Source organism: Monodelphis domestica, chromosome 1 (genome assembly GCF_027887165.1).
Source record: "Monodelphis domestica isolate mMonDom1 chromosome 1, mMonDom1.pri, whole genome shotgun sequence".
Classification (NCBI taxonomy): domain Eukaryota; kingdom Metazoa; phylum Chordata; class Mammalia; order Didelphimorphia; family Didelphidae; genus Monodelphis; species Monodelphis domestica.
Genome location: NC_077227.1, coordinates 414,099,899 through 414,122,700, shown reverse-complemented (window position 1 = coordinate 414,122,700; position 22,802 = coordinate 414,099,899). Strand labels below are relative to the sequence as shown.

General features: G+C 39.2%; 1 protein-coding gene across 2 annotated transcripts in view; it reads right to left on the bottom strand.

Moving 5' to 3' along the window:
* The window catches only part of PAPPA (pappalysin 1), a 289,767-nt gene that overhangs the window by 79,653 nt on the left and 187,312 nt on the right, over positions 1-22,802 (bottom strand). For both annotated transcript variants that reach the window (XM_056822169.1, XM_007474734.2), the window contains exons 11-13: positions 4,431-4,544; positions 4,014-4,149; positions 1,693-1,906 (exon numbers count right to left, since the gene is read on the bottom strand). In XM_056822169.1, the coding sequence (XP_056678147.1) occupies positions 1,693-1,906; positions 4,014-4,149; positions 4,431-4,544 (464 nt within the window). The remainder of the gene's footprint in view (positions 1-1,692; positions 1,907-4,013; positions 4,150-4,430; positions 4,545-22,802) is intronic.

Below are 22,802 nucleotides of genomic sequence, written 5' to 3'. Positions count from 1 at the left end.
TAAGAAACAAGGGATAAAAAATCTGTGGATTTTACAACCACCATATTTTTGCCCTCTGGGAGTGAACATAAGTGAATGGGAAGTGAATGGAAAAATTTGTAGGCTCCTTGAAAAAATTTCCTAGCCTCTACACTCAACCGACAAAAGGAATGAGGTCAAGCATTCTTTCAGGGCAATCAGTCACTGAGAGAACATTGATCTTGAATCCTCAGAGCCATGTCACTATATGACTGCTTTCTTTCCTTCTGTAAGTCATTCAACAGACATTCATAAAGTCCCCACTGTATGGAAAGGCCCAATCTAACTATAGCACAACCTTGTAATGAAGTCAAGAAATGTCTTTTGCCCACAAAACTCTGTAATTCTCATTCTAGGTCATAGTCATAGTCAGTGTCACTGGGAGGTACTTAGAATATAGTCACTTAGAATATAGAAAACTAGAGCTCATATGGTTCTTTCAGAATAGACTATCAACTAGAAAGTGCTGGAATTTAAAGGAAACTTAGAACATATAATAAAGAGTGTTAAAACTAAACTAGTTCTCTCTCTGTCTCCATCTCTGCCCCTCTCTGTCTGTGTCTGTGTCTTTCTGGGTCCGTCTGTCTCTCTCAATAATTCAGGGAACTAGAGCCAAAAGACATAGAGTAAATTGCTATAGGTCACATAGAGAAAGAGTTGGAACAAGAATCTAGGTCAACCTATAGAGGATTATAGTCAGACTAAAACGAGAAAATATTTATTGAAATACTTTGGAGGTGGAAGAGTTGGAAGTATAAAGTATAAGATACATGTAGCCATTATCAGAAGGTCATTGTGGATTAGACTAAAATCAATCAATGGCCCAACAGGTGCTTATTAAATGTCTACCAGAAAGTAATAGGGCAACTAGGTGGCACAGTAGATAGAGTACCCAGCCTGGAGTCAGAAAGATTCATATTTCTGAGTTTAAAGCTGGCCTCAGGCACTTACTAGCTGTGTGACCATGGACAAGTCACTTAACCTTATTTGCCTCAGTTTCCTCATCTGTAAGATGAGCTGTTTTGGTAAACCATTCCAATATCTTTTCCAAGAAAACCTCAAATGGGGTCATAGAGTGTTGGACACAACTAAAAAATGACTGAACAGCAGAAATTGATGTTTAAAAAATTGCAATGAAACATCCTAAGTAAATGAATGGTGCATGAAACAAAGATCTGGTCATATTTAAAACATTAACATTTTTAGAGACTAGCCACAGATTATATGAAGACTTCTTAGGGATCACATTTTGAAGATGCCTTGAATAGAGAAGGAATAGCTATTTTGTCCATCATTGAAATGCACAAGATGGTAGGGTGAGCATGGTAAATGATGAAACTTAGCATGGGCCATCTCCCATCATTTGCTTTTTTTTTTTCATTTCCCAGAGGATATGTGTGTTTTCACTTGGGATTAAATGGTGAACATCCCTTCTTTGTGGCAATTACAAGTCTAGAAGGAGTAAAAGAGAAAGAAATCTATATAAGGACGCCATCTCTTTCTGATTAAGCAGGGTGTTATATTTTGAGATTTTTTCCAGCATTACAAAAGGCCACTTAGGGTCATGTTCCTTCCCTTCAGTTTCCTTGTCTGACCTTCTGAGGTTACAAGCCAGAGGGGGCAGGGAAGAAGCTGAAAGGGGAGTGGGGAGAAAGTTGGAAGTGAGAGCTTTACCTCTGCTCAGCTGGGCTGTAGGTCTCCCCTCTCTGACAGCTGCTGATGGTGATGGGGTCAAAGTTGTAGAAGGAACGCAGGGCCACCCCAGAGATGGCAACCAGTGGTGAGCTGAAACTCACAAGGACAGCTTGGCTGTGGTAGAAGGGGTGGCTGAGGTCATGGATCACCGGGATAATCAGGGGATTGCTCCTGCAGCTTAGAACATGGACACCTGTCGGGGGGGGGGGGGGGGGGGTGGAACAGAGAGATGGAGGGGAGGACACTCATTAGTCAATGCTTTTCACACACTCCCTAAAGGCCCTTTCCAAAGCCTCCAGACCCTTTTATGTCCCTACACAAAAGCCCCATTTGTGCAGCTGATTAGGATTTCAAGTTTGATTGAAAGTTTTTTTTGGGGGGGGGGGTGTTGTTTAGGTCTGAGTTTTTTGTGTATAAGAAAAAAAAAACCTCTCTCCAATTCCTTTCCATTCTCACCCTCTAGACTTATGGGTATTTTCTTTCCTCTACTCTCTCTACTCACCTACATCCAGCTTCTTTATCTCCTATCCATATCCACCCATCAGCATTCACTACAGTAATTTCTTCTTCACCTCTTTCCCTTTGGATTTATGCCCTCACAATACCATTCTTCAAATGGTCCAATTCTTCTCCATCCTCACTCAAATAAAATAAAGGCCTTTCCCTGGCCTTGTTTACATCTCATTTTCCCCTTCCCTCTCAACCTCGCCCTGTGACCTAAACTGCCATTGTGTGTGTCACAGCAAACCTTGCCGACAAGAGTGGGATGGGGAAGTGTAGATGGGGGACATGAGAGGATGTAGCACTATTTGAGGACTCAATGAAGGAAGGCTGAATTCATCAACCAAACAAGACACTCAACAATTATAACAGAGATTCTATTCACAGGTTTAGCTGCATCAAAGACATCTTTACCCATAACCAAAGACAACAACAACATTGTTTTTTAACGTGCTTCTCCACACCAAGATAAAGATCCCCTAGGAAAAGACAGGCTCATGGTAGTTTTCGTTTTCTTTTCTATTTATTATTTTCTCTCTTACCATTTAGGGGGCAAAATTCCTCCCGTCTTATTTGGCTTCTACCTGACCCTGAAACGACCTCCTTGTCTGCCTCCCTCCCACAGGCCTTTTGAAATGAGCTCTCAGTGGAATGATGCTGGGTTCCCGCTTTGAAGCAGGGGCTGCCAGAGCAGCGTCCGCCTGGAATTCCAAACACTTTGGAATTGCAAGGCTGAAAGTCATCCATTTCCCCATCCCCTGATTACTGCTACACTGAGCTTGCCAGAAGGGCTAGGGGCTGAGGTGAAGTTGGGGGGAGGTGTAGGGCCAACGGGGTGGTGATATCAATTCACCTCCTGCGAGGCAGATACTCAAGGGGCCTTGCAGTCAACACTAGGCCTAATTGGGCCCCTTGGTAGAGAAGTATAGCTTCTCAGGAACTATATAGCAAGTCGTCCCAAAGGTGCCCAGCTAGGGACAATCACAAAGATGATTTGTGTGACTCAATCTGTATGTGCCATCGGATAGGAGATTTCCTCCACCCTCTCATTCTTATCATTGCTTTCTCTAGGATGGTTCAGGTCAATAATTCCTATTGATTCAGAACTCAGTACATAAAAAGCCCCAAGATGGTTTTGTGGAGAGAGACAAGGACAGAATTGCTATCCCCAAGGTGTTTAAAGATTTTTTTTTTTGTGATATAAAGGAAATTCAGGAGAACTATATTTTAGTCTTGACTTGGTCATGAACTAGCTATCTGGCAAATAAGTAATTTCTCTTCTTTTCTGAACTTAGGTTCCTCTATATAAAATGAGAAGGGGACTAAATAATCTCTATAATTCCTTCTAATTCTTTTCATTTTTTAAACCCTTACTTTCCATCATAGAACTAATACATATTGATTCTAAGGAATAGAAGAGAGGTAAGGGCTAGGTTTGGGTGTTAAGTGACTTGCCCAGTGCCACAGAGCTAGGACATGTCTGAGATCACATTGGAACCCAGGACTTCCCATCTCTAGGCTAGACCTGGATCTCAACCCACTGAGAAATCTAGCTGTACCCCTTTCTAATTCTAATATTAATTACTATGGACTTAATATGCACACTAAGGTAATACATGCAATAGGTAAAAGTTAATCCTATAAAAGAAAATCAAATTTTTGTATAGTTGTATATCTCTATATGAGTAGATATACTTGTATGTGTGATACCTGTATTTATACATATGTATATAGATATAGATATACCTCTCTATATATATATATCTACAAGTGTATATGCTCGTATGTGTATAGCATACCCAGATCATGATTTTGCTCTTTAGTATCCAGCAGCTGAACACTGATTGTCTCCTGTTTCTGGTCCAAATAGTTTGTCCCATCAGTCACCAGATGAACAATAACTGCTGTGGCTACCATTGGCTGGGAAAAGAAAGCCTGTGAGAGAAGAACAAATGATCTTAAAGTCTTTTACCTTGACTTTGAGGGGAGGAATTAGGTTTCAAGGGAGAAACAGAAAATCACAAAGGGTTAGATAGATCTAGAAATGTTTTTGTTCAAGGCCAAATTCAAAGAAGCCTCACATTTGCAAGGGTATAACAGTCCTCTTACTATACATGGACTCTCTTAATGAGTAGATCAATATATAAGCTTATGGAATCAGTGACCCAATAGAAGCATTTGGGGAATTTTAAAGGACTTTCATCCACAACTCTTACCTTGAGCCAGAAAGTGGTCTGAACCATATATGAATATTGGTAGTTGATTGTGCAAGGATACCATGCATGTTGAGACACCTCTTCACTCAAGTCCACCACTTTGGTTCGACACATCTAGAAAAAGAAAGATACTTTGAAATCAATCATGGGTATGCTTCTCTATGACCAATAGGTCCCAAAGGAAGAATGTGTGTATATTTTTATACACACATATGTGCATTAATGAACTGTGCATATGTGCATACACACATATGCATCTTAACCTCAGTTGTTTGTATCATTACTTCTTCCAGATCAGCTCAGAGATACAAGAATAAGATGTAGTGATTTTTTATTTGTTTTTTTAGATGGTCAATAAAGTGTTCATTTTGAGGTTGATTAGGGTTTTGGGAAAATGTTAAATTTCTTTCTGCACAGGTTAAATGATCTCTTACCATTATCCAAATTGGTTCCAAAAATAACAGTAAAACTTTAAATAACAATGAAAAAGAAAATAGTAGAAACAAATTAGCTACAGAAAAAACCAAGGGCAGGTATGCATAAACATTTAATTGATTTTTATAATATAGATACAGAGAATCCCTAAAGGTCTTGATGTAGTTTTAAGCTTTGAAAGATTAAAAGTGCATGAAGATTTTGGGGATACCCTGTATAGTATATGAACACATATTCTAGGAAACAGATACATTCAGAGACACATATACTCAAACACATAGAAGATCTATAATTTTGATGGTTCCAGTATTTCTTTTACTGTCGCAGATCCCTAACCTTCCATCACTACCCTGTGACCAATCTGATGATGTAATTGCAAGATCAGCTAGGCTGATCCTCAGATGATGTCATACATCTAGCCTTTCTAGTCTGGTGGTAGAGATGGTCCTGGTAGTAGTAGTAATTATTGGGAGTAGTATTGTATTGGTATTGGTAGTATTGGTAGTAGTAGTAAAATTAGAAGGGGAAGGAGGAAGAGGAAGAGTGGTGGTAGTAGTAAGGTGCATGACTAAAATATTATACATTAGGCAACAGATATTTTTGGCCATAATAATTCATGAAAATGGTTATCTAAGGCACATTGGAGTTTTATATCAGTGGACAAGGCATCTTCATGAAAGAAAATGCATATTCTTGTAGGAATGAAGGGTTCATTATATATTATATAGACATAGCCATATTTGCACATATATATTCAAACATGTATAGACTTAGAATAAAATGATATTACAATCCTTAAAGTCCTCAGATTGTTTGAATTTGTTACAAGCACTTTTGTTCTTGACAGCCCATTCCTTATAATCAATCAACCAACAAGTGATTGACTAATTGCCAACAAGCATTTCATTATGATGAAACTTAGTAAGCTTAGATGTACCAGATACTGTGAAAGGTCCTTAGAAACCAAAGATAAAAATAAAATAGTGCCTGCCTTCAAGGAACATACACAAGCCTTTAACTTGCCAAGTGGTTCACCTAGAGATTTAAATCCATGAACAATTTCATTTTATTTAAATAATGATGTCTACTCACAGAAAAAACAAATGCATTACAATTTTCCATAATTTCTAGTGAATAGCTAACTACTGTACATAAACCATCAGGTTTTTATAAATCCCTGCTCTGATAACTCATCTTTTCTCTTTTTTTCCTCAAGCCAAGACAAAATGTCAGCTTTTACCCTGATTCTCTTCATTTGCATTGTTTGACTACTAATAGAACATCTGTAAATAAAACAATATAATAAACTTTGAAATTGCAAATAAAACTACTGATTGGCATTCATGATGTGTTATATACTAAGGCATTAATTACTGTTCAGGAAATAAAGAGGTAGAAATTAAAATGATAAAATTATGTCTAATAGTTGAACAATGTAAATGCACTTAATTTCAATTTTATTTTATTAAACCCTTGCCTTCCTTCTTGGAATCAATACTGTGTATTGGTTCCAAGGCAGAATAGTGGTAAGGGCTAGGCAACAGGGGTTAAGTGACTTGGCCAGGGTCACACAGCTAGGAAGTGTCTGAGGTCAAATTTGAACCCAGGACCTCCCATCTCTGGGCCTGACTCTCAATCTACTGAGATACCTAGATGCCCCTTATAAATGCACTTTAAAGTGTTACTACAAAACCAAAAATATTTCCGAAGCACAAAGACTAGTTGTGACTAGTGGTGGCTCAATGAATAGAATTCCAGGCCTAGAGTCAAGAAGAGCTAAATTTCAAATCCAGCTTAAGACACTTACTAGCTGTGTAACTCTGGACAAGGCACTTAAAGTTGTTTACCTCAGTTTCCTCATCTGTAAAATGAGTTGGAGAAAAAAAATGACAAACCAGTCCATTTTCTCTAAGAAAATTCCAAAAAGGAGTCACAAAGAGTCAGATAGGACAGAAATGATTAAATAGCAACAACAGAGTTCAAGTACAAAGACACTGGAAATAGAAAATTAAACTTGATTCATTGAACCATTCTAAAGAAACCAAGCCATTTGAAGGTGGCAAAGAACACTGTAAACAATACTGAACTTAGGAGTTAAAGAGACCTGGATTCCTATTCTGACTTTATCACTCATTAATTATGTGATGTTAAAAAAGTCATTAAGCTCTCTAGGTCTCAGTTTCCTCAAATCAAAAATGAGGAACATGGACTTGATTTCTACAGTACCTTCCTGCAACAGTCTTATGTGATTCAGTGATACATGGTAAATCTGAGGCAGAGGTTATCTGGATGATGATGATCTGATGATATCTGATATCTGATGAGAACAATGCAAAGGAAATACAGATACATGTGTGTATATGTGTCTGTACATATATATTAGTGGTACTTTCTAATATATCTTTCTTAAAGATTTATTGAAACTATTGGAAAGGAAAAAGAAGAAATAAAATGAGCAAATATTTATCAAGCACCTATAACATGCCAAACACTGTGCTAATTATTTAAAACAGATTTCCTTTGATATTCATAACAACCTGGAAAGATAGACACTATTATTATGCTCATTTTACATTTGAGGAAACTCAGTCAGACAGACAGTAAAGATAAGCTTACTTTATTACAATTTATTAAAGCTTTCATTTCACATTAAATTCTCATTGGTGTATATAGTATGCATTTTTCTGAAGCATTCTTCATATATATTTTTTTATATGTGGATACCCACATAGAGTGAATGTTTTATGAAATAAATTCTTTTGTTTATTCAACAAAATTATTATATTCTTACTATGAGCAAAGCACAATGCTGGAAATGACTAACAAATGAGCATATATGGGGAACAATCATGGGGGGTGGGTGAAGATTGAGCATCCTTTTCTGGCCTCATTTGTAATGTCCAAGTTATTTCAGTCAGACAACAAGTGTTTATTAAATGCTTGCAAAGTGCCAGGCATTGTGCCAAGCATAAGGAATACAAATAGAAACAGAAAGAAAGACAATCTCTGCCCTCAAGAAGCTTACATTCTAATAGGGGAAGGCAATTCATCATGATGAATTGAAAGGGAGAGTGGGCATAGGTACCTGGTCCAGGAGCATAGTAGAAAAAGTCCTGTGTGGAGATGAAACAGCAAAGCTCTCTGAAGAACAATGAAAACATCTTTAGCCTGGGCTTCCTCCTTAAATCAGAGGAACCAGGTAATCAGGAGATGAGGGCTCATGGTTGGAAGGTACTGTACTTCTGATTTGAGAAGTATTCTGGGAATGGAGTGGTAGAGAAAGTCTTGTGAAGACCACTCTAAAGTCAGGAGGGGGGTTTCTTTCCATGTGTTTTTCTTAAAAACCTCCAAAATGAATTTAAGTTTATTGGTTCAAAAGCTTTTCTCCCAGGAGGGTTTTGTCTCCACACAAAAGAGAAATATAGCCCAACTTCCATCAATAATAGGCTAATTTGAGAAGCCAGGGCAATCTACAGCCATGTGAGCCACTGATTAGCTCAGCAAGGATGGTTAAGACAGCTGAACTCTAGAGGTGAAAAAGCAGCAGCTGAAGCCCCTACTCTGAGGCGTGGACCAGTCTCTTTCTCATTTTTGGCTACCAAGAACCAACACATACAAAGCAGAGAGAAGGAAGAATTCACCTACCTATGCCAGAGACCAGCCCTCGGGTGATACTATTTGTACATAAACTTATATACTGTTAGAGGAAAGAGAAAAGATGGGTAAGACTTTGCAGGGAAAGTGAGAGGGATGCCTGTGCATTATTCCTGGGTGCCCTTCTTCTGTGTATCTGTGTATTTTCCTTTTGCTATTTGAATGACCTGGGAGAGCCTACTTGGCCATGTTACTGAGCTGCCCGAGGCACAGAAAACACCAAAAGCCTTTTGGTGATGATTTGTGTAACAAGGTCAGAGACAACTCCATCCTTGACAGCACTTCCAAGTCTTTCCCTCTTCCCTGGAGCCTGTCAATGTCAGAGGCAGGGGGACCCTGATGTACAGCTTAGAATAAAAAAAAAAGGAAATGTTTCCTCTTTTAAACCTTGAATAAAAAGAGACATTTTAAACAATGCCAGGGCACTGCAAAGACAAACCCAGAGACATTCTTCAAAGGATCCCCTAGAGAAAATGGAACGCAGTGTGTTGCCAGTCTGCAGGTAAAACTGTAGCAAAGAAAAAGGCTTGAGGGACCAGTCCTCTGATTGGTTAGAAGTGAGGTAATGGTTTCAGTCATTCAGTTCTCTAAAGGCCTTGTGCAAAGGAATCTATGGGCAAAACATAACCAGCTTTAATGGGCTGGAAGACGTTTTTGAATTTATTTATTTTTCTAAAAAACAACCAGGCCCAAGCTTCCCCAAGACTTGCCAGTGGGTAGTGTTACATTTTACAACAGTGTAAGACTTTACATAAACTCTCTTTGGCATTAGAAATACAGTTTAGCAATTGGACATGTATCATTTCAGAATTTGTCCCCCTCCTGTTTTAAGCCTCCTCAGTCTTTCGTGGAGCATGGCTGAGGACATCACTGGAGTCAGAGGGAATTATCCATCCGCATCTAACATCTTCACGGTCACAGAACTCCCTGACATGAACAAAGGCCTCTTATTGCTTTAATAAGGTTAGCCCTTATCTTCCTCAGTCTATCAGCACAGGACGCAGCTTTAGACAAACATGCCGCCAATATTTTCTCTTTTGTTGTTTTGTTTTTGTTTTCAGCCTGGCTAGGATTATAATCAGCGACAGTCAACCCAGATCAAAGAGTAGGAACCCAATCCAGTTGAATCTCTGCCCAAAGCCCTGACTGGTTTTAAACACATCTCTAGTGTAAGTTCCACATGAATGTCCCTTCAGTGAGGCAAATGGGTATAGGACCCTATTTTCCAAATATATTTACATGCCTCTCTTTACATCTCCCATTTGGGACTGGCTGAATAAGCCCACAAATGAGACTGAATTGCAGTTATATTTGCTCAGGCTACCTGAAGAGCACTTTTCAGAAAAAAGTTTTATGATGTTGGACTTTTGATCTAGTTGCATATCAATTATGGGTGGAAGGGAATAGGTATTTATAGTGTCTACTATGTGTCAGACACTGAACTAGGTAAGGACTTTTACAAATATATTCCAATTTAAGCCTCATAACAACTTGGGAGATGGGTGCTATCATTTGCCCCATTTTATAGTTGGGGAAATTGGGGCTAATAGTGGTTATGTAACTTGCCCAAGGTCACACTGCTCTGAACTCAAGCCTTTTTGACTCCAGGTACAGGACTTGGTCCTGTACTGTGGTACTAACTGCCTCTTTTAGGAATTAGCATCTGATTTTAGTTCCTTATCTGTGGCTCTGAGAATTAAAGAAAGATAGAAACTTAAAGCAGGGAGTGACCTTAGAGGCCATCTAATATGTCTTGTCCAATGCAAGAATATTTCTAAAGTCATCAAGCCTCTACTTGAAAGCCTCATGAGATCTAAAACTCACTGTCATTTAAAGTAATCCCATTCCATTTGAGGAAAACTCGGTTTGGTAGAAAGTTGTTCTGCACATGGAGCTGAAATCCAGATTCCTTCAAAGCTCAGCTCAAGCTGCTAGTGTCTTCTCCTTCCAATGAATTATCTCTATTTCCTTTATTTTTTCCCCCATTTACTTTATGTAAAGCTATTGGGACATTGTTAGCCACTAACTTTCTTTGCAAGCAGAGTCTATTGCCTTTTTTTTTATCCTTGCAAAGCCAGTACTTAGCACAGTGTCTAGCAAATAATAGGCACTTAATAAATGTTTACTGATGGGTTCAAATTCTTCCTTGTTAATTTTTCCCCATTGGTCTTCATTCTGCCCTCCAGAGTCACATAAAATTAGTTTGTTTCCTCTCTCAAAAGACAGCCCTTCAATAAAGGCAGCAAACTGCTCCTACTTTCTGTTCCAGCTCCCCCTACCATCACTCTACTCTTCTCAGATCTGAACACCTCTGGCTTGACCAATTCTAACCTAATTTTCATCATCATTTGGCTGCAATTTGTTTTTCATTCTCTTTCACCTTTTCTGCAGGATGACCTAGTTAGTCCAATCAGGAATTCCAAGGAACAGAAATATAACTGATGCTCTATCACTATTAGGTTTATATTTAGCATATAGGCTACCTGTGGGGGTACATACACACACAATTGTGTATGTGTTTGTGAGAAGAGATAGATAGATAGATAGATAGATAGATAGAGAGAGAGAGAGAGAGAGAGAGAGAGAGAGAGAGAGAGAGAGGATACAAGATGTACTAAGCTACTTCATCACTATTTCTCAATATTTGTTCCAGTACTGAGAGATAAAGCAGCACATAGATAGTTCTAGGAATTAACCCTGCCCAGGAACTAAAGGCTGGTTTTGAGCAGTACATAGCAAGTAGAACTAGAACTATATAAGGATAACAAAAAGCTAGAACCTTTTTCAAATGCAGCAGTTCTGGAGAAGCTGACCCCAAGTATCTTCATTAGTAAGCCAGATAAAAAATGAAGACAGGGGTTAGTAAAAGTCTCTTTCAAATAAAGGGCTGTACTTATGGACTTATTCCTCATTCTAGGTGTTTTTGTCAACTTGGTGTCTCCCCTTCTTTCTCAGTGGTTAGGAGTCCAATTAACCAATCTATATCTTTATCCAATAAACAAGTTCTCTGTCTGCCTCTCTCTCTCTCTCTCTCTCTCTCTCTCTCTCTCTCTCTCTCTCTCTCTCTCTCTCTCTCTCTCTCTCTCTCCTCTCTCTCTGTCTCATCTGGACCTATGATTTAATCAATGTAAGGAACAGTTCCTTTTATTGATGTTACCTATAGTCTTAGAGAGTTACCTGGAATACCAAGAGGTACCTGGCTGTAGTTAAATAGCTTGTAAAAATGGTAAGAGGTAGTGGCTAACTCTTCTGTACTCTAAGGCCACCTTTCTATCATCTATGCCAAACTACCTTTTAAGACTGCTCCTAATTTCTTTTTAATATTCTGGGTCCAGTGCACATGCTAAATGATTTTTACCACTGAGCTTACCCACTAGTGAATATGCTGGAGTTGATTAGGCTCAGTTTTTGCTCCTCTTTTTCTCTTCATATATGTCTGGGGCGGGGGTGATTTCATGGCTTCCTGTTTAGTATCCCCAATTCCCCTGACTCCTATTTGGATTAGGGCAATAGTCTGCCTAGGACTTTTCACTGTTTCACCACTACATCATTATCCGGGAAGACTTGTTTAATAAAATGGTCCTCATTAGATTGCCAGCTCAAAATTTTGCAATGTTAGGCAAGTATGAGTACCAGAGTTAGTGTGGGGCAGTGAGGAGAGTTGCTGGGGCTAGTATTAGGTAACAGAGGCTTAAGTCTTGGCTCTGTCTCTTCTGAGGGCAAACCAAAGAGGCTCTCTCAACCTAAACTTTCTTATCCACAAAGTAAGCATAATGATACCTGCCCTATCTCCTAAGCTTATGTGAAGCTTATATGTTGCCACATTTGCATGGTTGCTGTGAAGAAGGCAGCCTGGAAAACTCAAAACATTTTATAAATATTATCATCCGTCAGTAAGAATAATTGTTCTACACAAATATGTAGTATTATATTTCTTATCATTTTTCTTATTGTTCTTCTTTGGAAGCTGATTGACAAGAAACTATTTCAGTGTAGAGTAAAATATACATACATTATATTTGAAGACAGAGGATCTTAGTTTTAACTGAAACTTGATTCCTGTGTGTTCCTGGACAAGTCACTTCACTTCTGTCTACTTTAATCATTTTATTGGTCAAATGAAGGACTTAGATTAGTCTTTCCATTTCAAAGTCTATGATTCCATGCTCAATTTCAGAGCAGGTTCCTCTGAGCCTATTCTATTGCTATATATAGTATGACAGGAAAAAGCAGGAGCCTAGATTCCTAGGTTCAACCAACTGTAGTACTAACCATCAAGGCACTTTCTTAGACAAAAGCCACTTTATGTATTTGTGTTTTCCTCATTGCTAAACGGAGAGATTTGGACTAGATCTCTAAGGTCACTTTCTGCTCTGGATGTCTGTGATTCAGTGAACTAATATCAAAGAAACTGTGAGGGCTGCTTCTGTCTGTACTGGACTCAAAAAATTAAATGCTCAAGAAAAAAAAGGAGGGGAAAATGGGTAGACATGAGTCTCTTTACCTCTATGTCAGCTCAGCAACTTCTGGATCAAATTTTCTGTTTTACAAGGTCAGAGGTTGGTTTTGCAGCTGTCCACCCATGCCAAGACAACTCAGAGAACAGGAAAAGCAATCCAGGGTCATCATCACCATTAATAAAAGTTGTGTGTGTGTGTGCATGTGCACACATGTATACACATGTATGTGTGTCTGTATGCATGTGGGTCTTGACTGCCTTGAACTGAGCTGCCAGTTCGGTAGGAGATTCAAGAGTTCAGGAGAATGGCCTGAATCTTTCTGAGCTAAGACATTCTTCTATAGAGCAAGTTGTGGCAAAAAGTCTTGTTCATCTTCAGTTCACTAACCAGATAGGACAGGGGGACATGAGTTGCCTCCTCTGGTGTAAGGGGAGCATTTGTCCACTGGATAAGTGACCAGTTATGGCAGCCAGCATCAAATCCCCTCCTCGAAGGCTGCTTTCAATTAGAGGAGTTAACCATGTCTTGCTTTCAAAGGGTTTTTTTAATCCAGTTTATCTTCCACCCACACACGTTGTACACAAAGGCAGAGAGACAGAGAGAACAAGAGGAGAAGGAGCTGTGGTATTTTCCCACACGAGGGAATGCCATGCGGTTTCTATTGAGTTCCCCTTTGACAGATTTATGCCGTCCTTTGTCAATCACAGGAGGGGGGAAGTGCTCACCAAACCTCCAGCCCATCCTCTCCAATTTCCTCTTTCTACCCAAAGGGACCTGGGAATGTGCCACAGAGAAAGAAAAGAGGGAAAAAAAGACAGAAAGGAGGGAAACACACACTCACACACATAGACACATGCACACACCAATCAGGGTTTCCCAACTTGTCTCCTTAGGCCAAATGTTAGCCTCAGTTACGCAGGCGCAGCTCCAATTGACTTCACTGGGAATTGAACAGGCGTAAATGGGGCAGGAGTTGGCCCCTTTCACTTAACCCCAGTGGACCTTCAAACACCAGACAGCTCCCAGAGTGGATACTGGACTTCAAAAATGCTCTATTTGGAATGGAGTGCAATGACTAAAGTGATAAGGAAAAGAAGAAGGCTAGCCCTTGCCTCCTCCCTTCTCCCACCCAAGCCCATTCCAGGATCTGCTGACTTCCTAAATTGGAAACCATGTGGATGTCCTAAAAGGAGAGCATAATCCATTAGAAATCATACTAGGTTAGACAAAGAGACCTGGACTTTAACTCGATGTGTGATTCCCAGAATCTCCAGTGTTGGAAAGGACCTCACAAGTTACTACCTAGTTCCAGACCCACCACCCCATCAATCAATCATTAGGCACAGGGATAAAAAAAAAAAAAAAACCACACACAAGTGAGACAGCCCCTTTCCTGAAGGAAGTTACAATTTTTTGATCCAAGAGAGGGACACAACAGGTTCCTCAATAAGTAGGGATAGGACATGTGATTTCATTAGTTTAGGGAACATATGGGTGAGGATATTCCCTCCAGTAAAGCATGTTTATACTTATGTTACTTAAATCCTAGAGCAGTGGTTCTAGAAATGTGGTTGGGGGATCCCTATGAGTTACAGAGGTCCTTCCAGCAAAACTACTTTTATAATAATGCTAAGATGTTCTAATTTTTAATATAACAAATATTGATAGATATAACCTACATAAACAAAAGCATTTTGGGGGACAAGGGCTCATCCAATAATTTTAAGAATTTAAAAGAGTTAATGAGATTAAAAGGTTTGAGAAGTACTAGTTTATAGATTTGCCTAGAACACTGAGAGTTGAGGTTAATATGTATTATAGGTATCATTTGAACCTAGATTTTACTGAATTTTCACTGGCTCTCTCTCTCCACTCTGCCAATCAGACTTGCCTCTCCACATTTAAGTAAATTTAAATAAATGCACATTTATACAAAATAGCTGAAGGAGAAATAGTAATAATTGGGGGAATCAAGAAAAGCCTCCTTAAGGGCTTTTTTTTTTTTTAATCCCAAAGACTCAGTACAATACCTGGCACATAGTAGGTTATTTTGCTGTTCAGTAGTTTCAGTCTTGTCCAACTATCTATTTGTGACCCCATGTGGGGTTTGCTTGGCCAAGATACTGGAGTGGTTTGCCATTTCCTTCTCCAATTCATTTTATAGATGAGGAAACCTAGGCAAATGAGTTTAAGTGATTTGCCTAGGATTGCACAGCTAGTTAAATGTCTGAGGCCAGATTGAATTTATAAAGATGAGTCTTCCTGACTCTAGGCTCAGCCCTCTATTCACTGTGTCACAGTAGGTACTTAATAAAAGTTTATTATTGACTGATTGGAGAAGGTAGTTTGGGCTTGTCTGTGGAGGAAGCTAGGGGTTCCAAAAGGCAGAGCTGAGGCAGGACTGCATCCAAGGACTGGGTAACAGTTTTCCCGAAAGCAGTGAGTCTTGAAATCCTTCATAATTTTCATCAAGCTTCTGCTTGAAGGCCTCTAGTAAAGACAAACCTGTTACCTTCTGAGGGGCCAATTACACCTACACCCATGACACAATACCATCTCCCTCCCTCACACCCTCTCATCCAATGACACTGGTCTCTGCAGTTACTCAAAAAAGATACTCCATCTCTCCACTCAGGGCGTATTCTCACTGTCCTCAGGCCTGGAATGTTCTACCTCTATAACTCTACCTCTTGGCTTCCCTGGCTGCCTTCAAGTCTCAGCTAAAAATCTCTCTTCTACAAGCTTTTTCTGATTCTCCCTTAATGGTAGTGCCTTCCCTTTGTTGAGTATGTAGTTCCAAACTATCCTCTTTATAGCTTGTTTATACATAATTGTTTGCACGAGGTCTCTCCCCTTAGCCAGTAAGCTCTTTGAGAACAGACTGACTTTTACCTTTCCTTATAGCTCTAGCGCTTAGCAAAGTGCCTGGCACGCAGTGGAGTGCCACTCATCCATCTATCCATAAATACATACATACATATATCATGTATACATATATATCATATATGCATAGATATTTACAAACACACACACTATTTATTTATTCTGACTTTTGGGCAACCGATTATTACTATTTTCCCTCACATTGAAATACCAGGCCAAATTTGTCAGAACAACTTCCACCCCCTGTTGCCTCCCAGGGCTAATTTGAACTAGGGTTTTACTTTATCCCCCAGGCAACACTACAGTGTTCCCTTTGAATTACCTCTAGCCAACCACCACCAGATAATATTTTCCAGCCCACCCCCACCACCGCACCCCCCATTGCTCCAAAGCCTAGAATGTCTCTCCATTTTATTCTAAGCATCAATTCCCTTCCTTTCCAGACCCCACACTAAACTTTCAGGAAAACACACATACACACACACACACACACACACCAACAACAGACTACAAAGAGTTAATGGATTAACACTGACCTCAAACTCTCTTTTACAGACTTAACAACTACAAAAAGCTAGTTCTGTTGTTTACAAACCATTAGAAACAATTATCACCTTCCTGGGCAGAGCCTCAGGGAGTAGTTTACAGCTTGGATGCAGTCTCAAAGAGATAAAGAGAATCCATTCTTTCAACTTTTAGATTTATTGTTTGACAGAATGTTGGTCAGCCAGTCCAGCCAGCGACTGTTGCAGAAGCTGGGCATAGAGAGAGAGCATGGTGACTTTTCCTTCTGGCAGTCACAGATATCTGAAGACCTTCAGGGTTCTGACATGGCCTGTACTTCTAGATTAGATAATTTTCCAACCAGTTCACCACCCCGCCCCAACACACATTCGTTCATGTTTTTGCAATGAAGTTAGCATTTGGGATCAGCACATCATAGATTTAAATGTTCTCCAGGCCAGATAAGGAAATGGAGGGTCTGGAAGAGAATTTACTAGCCCAAAATCCTATGGTAACAGCATTTGAAAGCCAAGTGATTCTAAAGCCAATGCTCTCTCTGCAGTATCATGAACTGTACCAGGCTGGCTTTCAGGCAGTAGACCTAAATCTATAGCTTAATACAAATCACCTTCCGTGATTTGTTCCCAATGAGAAGATGAGCTATGGATTTGGAACCTCTGAAAAAAAACTTCAAAGTAGTAACAGCAGCAGCAGTAGTAACAGTAACACGGATAGTGATACTTCTAGTAACAGAAATGGTAGTACAGCTCTGCTAGTTAGTATCTTCATGGTTTTGGCCAAGTCATTTAGCCCCTGTGACTCAGTTTCCTTATCTGTAAAATGAGGGGTTTGAAGTACATGACATAGTGGAAAGAACCTGGAATCTCTGGTAGCTAGGTGGTAAAGTGGATAAAGCTCTGAGCCTGGAGCCAGGAAAGTCTGAATTCAAATAGACCTCAGAGATTTACTGGACAAGTCACTTAAACTATTTGTCTTGGTTTCCTCATCTGTAAAGTGAGGATAATAATTGCACCTACCTCCCAGGATCATATGAAATGACATTTGTAGACTTCTGTAGGTGCTATATAAATGTTAGTTGTTGATAATGGTGCAATTATCCTCCTTTTTTTCTTTTTCCTCCTCCTCCTCAATTAAAGGAGTGTTCAAAACTTCCCTTTGGAGATTAATACCCTTGTGATATTGGGCAAGCTACTATACATGCTTATTCTACCATTTTCTTTTGCATAAAGCAAGAAGGTGAGGCCTCTAAGTTCCCTTCCAACTCATCTCTCTCTCTCTTTCTCTCTCTTTCTCTCTCTCTCTCTCCCTGCCTGTCTCTCTCCCCTATTTCTTTCTTTCTTCCTTTCTTCCTTCCTTCCTTCCTTCCTTCCTTCCTTCCTTCCTTCCTTCCTTCCTTCCTTCCTTCCTTTCTTCCTTCCTTCCTTCCTTTCTTTCTCTTTCTTTCTTTCTTTCTTTCTTTCTTTCTTTCTTTCTTTCTTTCTTTCTTTCTTTCTTTCTTTCTTTCTTTCTTTCTTTCTTTCTTTCTTTCTTTCTTTCTTTCTTTCTTTCTATCTATCTATCGGCCTGCCTACCTGTCTATGGATACACATACATAAATACACACATATTTATCTGGGACTAGATGACTTGTTTGTTCCTTTCTAGTTCTAAATCTAGAATCCTGTGATTCTAAGTAACAGGGAAAATGCCCTTGGAGCTGGTGAGGAGAAAACAAATAAAGACAAGCATTCAAAGTTAGAGCAGCAGGCCACCTGACAAGGGACCTCTGGCTTTGGGGTAGCCAGGAGTATTCAGAAAAGCAGGATACTATCCATTAATCCTCTAAAAAACTCTTAATGTTGTTTCTCTGGGCCAACCCTCCCTTTGCTTAAGGACACCCTTCAAGAGCAAGGGCATGTGGACCCACCTGTTTGTAATTTCTGGAGGACAGAGAGTGGAAGAGAAATTGTATTTGTTTTAATTATTATTTTAAAGGGGGAGTGAAAAAATGTTAACATATGACAATTCTTGTGCAGTTTACATAATTTTCCATGTCAGAGAAGGAAGAGAGATTTCCCATCCCCACTCTAGTCTTCCCAGATGGTCTAGGGGTGAAAGAACTTTGCTCTACTGGACCAAGTGAAAAAGCAGACTAAATCAGAAGGGACCATAGATATAGAGCTGGAAAGGACCTTTAAGGCCATCTATACCAATTCCTGCCCTTTCTTTTGTACATTTTAAACTACTCTGGAATCCAGGGTGGTTAAGACATTTGCCCAGTCAAATAAGGAATAAATGCAAAGGCAGAATTTGGAACTAGGTGTCTTGACACCAAAACCAGTATTGTTTCCACTGTACCATTGTGAAATGGAAATCACATATTTCCTTTAAGTCCTAGGAAATGAGGTGCTGGAGTTTTGGTGTACCTGGGGATGCCCCAAAGTGGCTACAAAGAGGAGGGCTAAGTAAGATTTCCTTCTACAGGGTAGTAGAGTTTCTTCTTTAATTATGAGAAAACTTTGGTGAAAGGATATCATAAAGATTCATTTTAATCTGAGAGGTGGTAGAGTCTAGCTCATACATAAAATTCTTGAGTGGGTTTGAATCACTTGTGGGGGGAAATTGGACACTGGAAAGTAAAGGGTTAAGCTTATAGGCTAGAAAGGATGAGACATATAAGAATCAGAGAAATAAAAAACACAGAGATAGCATGGTGTCATCAGGTCAGCCTGTCAGTTTCTCAGATGGTCAGAGGTTCTCAGTGCCTGAGCTGAACTGCCTTGATTAAGGAAAGTAGGAATGGGGGTTGTGGGATGTCAATCAAACAGGTGTCAAGGCAGAAATACTAGCATCATGTTGGCAACCAACAACAAGACAAAAGAGATGGATCCCAAGACAATGATATAGCCAGTGTCCAGACTGGAAACTCACTTGAAAGTCCGTCTTCCTTCGGCACACAGTCACCATCTCCTTCAGATGCTGAGTGTAGGTCTTTGATATTACAAAGAAGCTATGGAAATTGCTTGCCAACCTTCCACACTGGAGACAATGGGAGAGGTTTGAGTTCTACAAAATTTGAGCCCCAATTCAATTTAAGGATTCAGAAATCAATCGTGAAATATTAGAAATATATCTATAAGTCTGATCCATGAGCACTTTGCTCATTAGAGTCAGCTTTTGAATATATCTTTAATATTTTTATGATTCGTTTATACCTGGAACCCTATAGAGGTTATTTAATATAAAACATAGAAGGAATATTAATCCCTTTCCACAATCTAACAAAGAGCTATCCATCTTCTGTGTGAACACCGTCAGTGGAAAGGACCTTAGTATTAATTTTTTTTAACTTGTTATTTATTTATACATCCTTAGCCCTCTATCTTAGACTAGATACTAACTATGGTTCCAAGAAGGAAGAGTGGTAAGGGCCAGATAATTGGGATTAAGAGATGTGCCCAAAGTCATTTAGGAAGTGTCTGAGGCCAGATTTGAACCTAGGACCTCTTATCTCCAGGCCTAGTTCTCTATTTACTGAGCCACCTAACTGCTTCTACATTAGCATTTTTTGAGGTAGAGAGAGTGCTAAAGGTTGACATTGATCCAAACTTCACCTCTCTGTGCTTTTTACCCTACCTGGTCCTATAGGCACACAAAACCTATGACCTCTTCCTTAAAACAGGAATTCAGATTTTAAAAGAAGGCAGAGGGGGAAGCTGGGTAGCTCAGTGGATTAAGAGCCAGGCCTAGAGATGGGAGTTCCTAGGTTCAAATTTGACCTCAGACACTTCCTAGCTGTGTGACCCTGAGCAAGTCACTTAACCCCCATTGCCTAGCCCTTACCATTCTTCTGCCTTGGAACCAATACACAGTATTTATTCCAAGATGGAAGGTAAGGTTTTAAAAAAATAAATAAATAAAAGAAAGCAGAATTGCCTCCCCAAACCTTGTGTTCTCTGGCAAAATCCTTAAAATATGACAACACAAATAGAAGTCTTTTCTGTTTACATTCTCCTCAGAATCAATTATTCATTCATTCAAGAAATCTTTATTGAGTACCTAGTATATATTAGGTACCTTGTTAAGCAATCAACAAGGATTTATGAAGTATTACTCTAAGCCAGCCCTCATGCAAGGGAATAAGATGTAAAGACAAACAAGAAACAGTCCTTGTCTTCAATGACTTGCATTCTGTGAAGGGGACAACATGTATTAATGTCAAGTATGTAAAATATATGCAAAAAAAAAAAGAAAAGGTCATTTGTGGAGAACAAGCCCTGGCTAAGAAGGAAGTGAATCAATCAAGCTGAATCAATAAGCATTAATTGTGTTCAGCTGTGTCTGACTCTTTAGGACCCAGTTTGGGGTTTCCTTGGCAAAGATACTGGAGTGTTTTATTTTTTTTTCTTTCCTGGCTCATTTTCTAGATGAGGAAACTGAGGCACATAGGGATTAAATGATTTACCCAAAGTCACATAGCTGGTAAATGTCTAGAGTTGGATTTGAACTCATGAATATGAGTTTTCCTAATTTCAAGCCCAGTGCTCTATTCACTGGGCCACTTAACTTCCCAAGCATTTAGTCAGTTGCTTATTATGTCCTAGACATTGTGCTCAGTACTAAGAAAGCAATTAAATAAGACCAAAAAAAATCATGCTATCAAGAATGTCACATTCTAATGGGACAGGCAAGCTTTAGGTACAGATGATAAAAGGTCATCTTAGATAAGAGCTCACCAGCAGGGGAAGTTTGGTGGTTCAGTGGATAGAGAGCTAGTCCTGAAGACAAGAAGTCTTGGGTTCAAATTTGACCTGAGATGCTTACTAATTGTGTGACCCTAGGCAAACTCCAGTTGCCTGGGCCTTATCACACCACTCTTTTGCCCTGGAATTGATACTTAGTATTGATTCTAGTAGAAAATAAGGATGAGAGACAGACAGACAGACAGACAGACAGACAGATAGAGAGAATACTAGCAGATGGGAGAGGAAAGGAATCAGAAAAGTTCTCCTACTGAAGTTAAGATTTTGAGTTATCTTAGCATAAACCTAGGGAAGCCCAAGTTGGAGGAGAAAAGGGAGAATATTTCAGAATGGACGACAATCAAAGGAGTTCCATGAATGAAGAAGAGTAAATAGGCCAATGCCTCTAGAACACGGAGTACCACCTACCATTGTATAGAAGGTAGTAAACCAACAAGGACCAATATTGAAGTAGGTTTTGCATTATTATACATATATAATACAGAACAAATTGCTTACCACCTTTGAAAGGGGGAGGGAAGGGAAAAAATTTGGATCTTATAATTTTAGAAAAATGAAAATTGCTTTTACATGTATTGGGAAAATAAAATATATTCAAATAATTTTAAAAAGAAGTAGAGTAAACTGCAATGACTGAAAAGGTAGAAAAGAGCCAGGTCATAAAGATGGAAAGGCTAAACACTGTCACCACCATTTGGGGGGTATATTGGACAAAGTGCTGGATTTGAAATCTGAAAATTTTATTTTGATCCTAGGCTTTTCCATTCACTTAGTCTATGATCTTAGGCATGTCATTTCTCATATCTCCCTTGGTTTTCTCATGAGAAAAATGAAAGATTTTAACTAGATGATCTTTAATGTTAGAGCTGATAAGTTTTTGCTATCGCTATTACTACTATTATTAATTCTATGCATTTTATTCATTTAAAAACATTCTTTTGCAAAGGAGTGTGTAGGTTGTGCTAATCTGCCAAAGGATTCCTTAACACACAAAGGTTAAGAACCTTTGGGCTAGGTGATTTCTAAGTTCTATCCAAGTCAAAATGTTTATAATTCTGTCTTATAACATTGATAAGAAAATGAAACAAAAAATTCAAACCACGAATCAGAAGCAAAAGAACTCAACTTCAACATCCAAGGGGAAAGAACATCATTATGTTTCCTAAATTCATTAAATGGTGGGTTGTTTCAAAGATCCTGACACATGGTTAGTAGTCTTAGGACTTTAAGAAATCAAATTTAGAGCTTAGAGGCAGTTCAGAAATAACCTTGTCTAACTCCTCAATACTGTAAGTGATAAAACTGAGACCTATACTTGACTTGTCCAGTTTCAGGCAAGCAACAAGAAGGGAAATGAACCCAAGTCTTTTGTCATGAAATCTAGTGCTCTTTCCATTCCTCACTAAATTTTTCTTCCTTCTTTAGAACCCTATAAAATCCCCATGGAAACACAATGCCTTTTGCTTCTAATTGAGAGCATGCAATGGAGTGTGATTTGTCTAGTGCATCCAGTACAATCGACTTTCATGAAAACCTATCCAAAAGTCAATTGCCAAGTCTTGAAATCTAGACTCAACAAGTGCTAAAGTGCATTTCCCTTTGAACATGTTCAGAATCTCTGAGGGAAAGAGGTAAGTGAGTAGGCAGGAATCAGGAGAGTAAAATACAAAGTC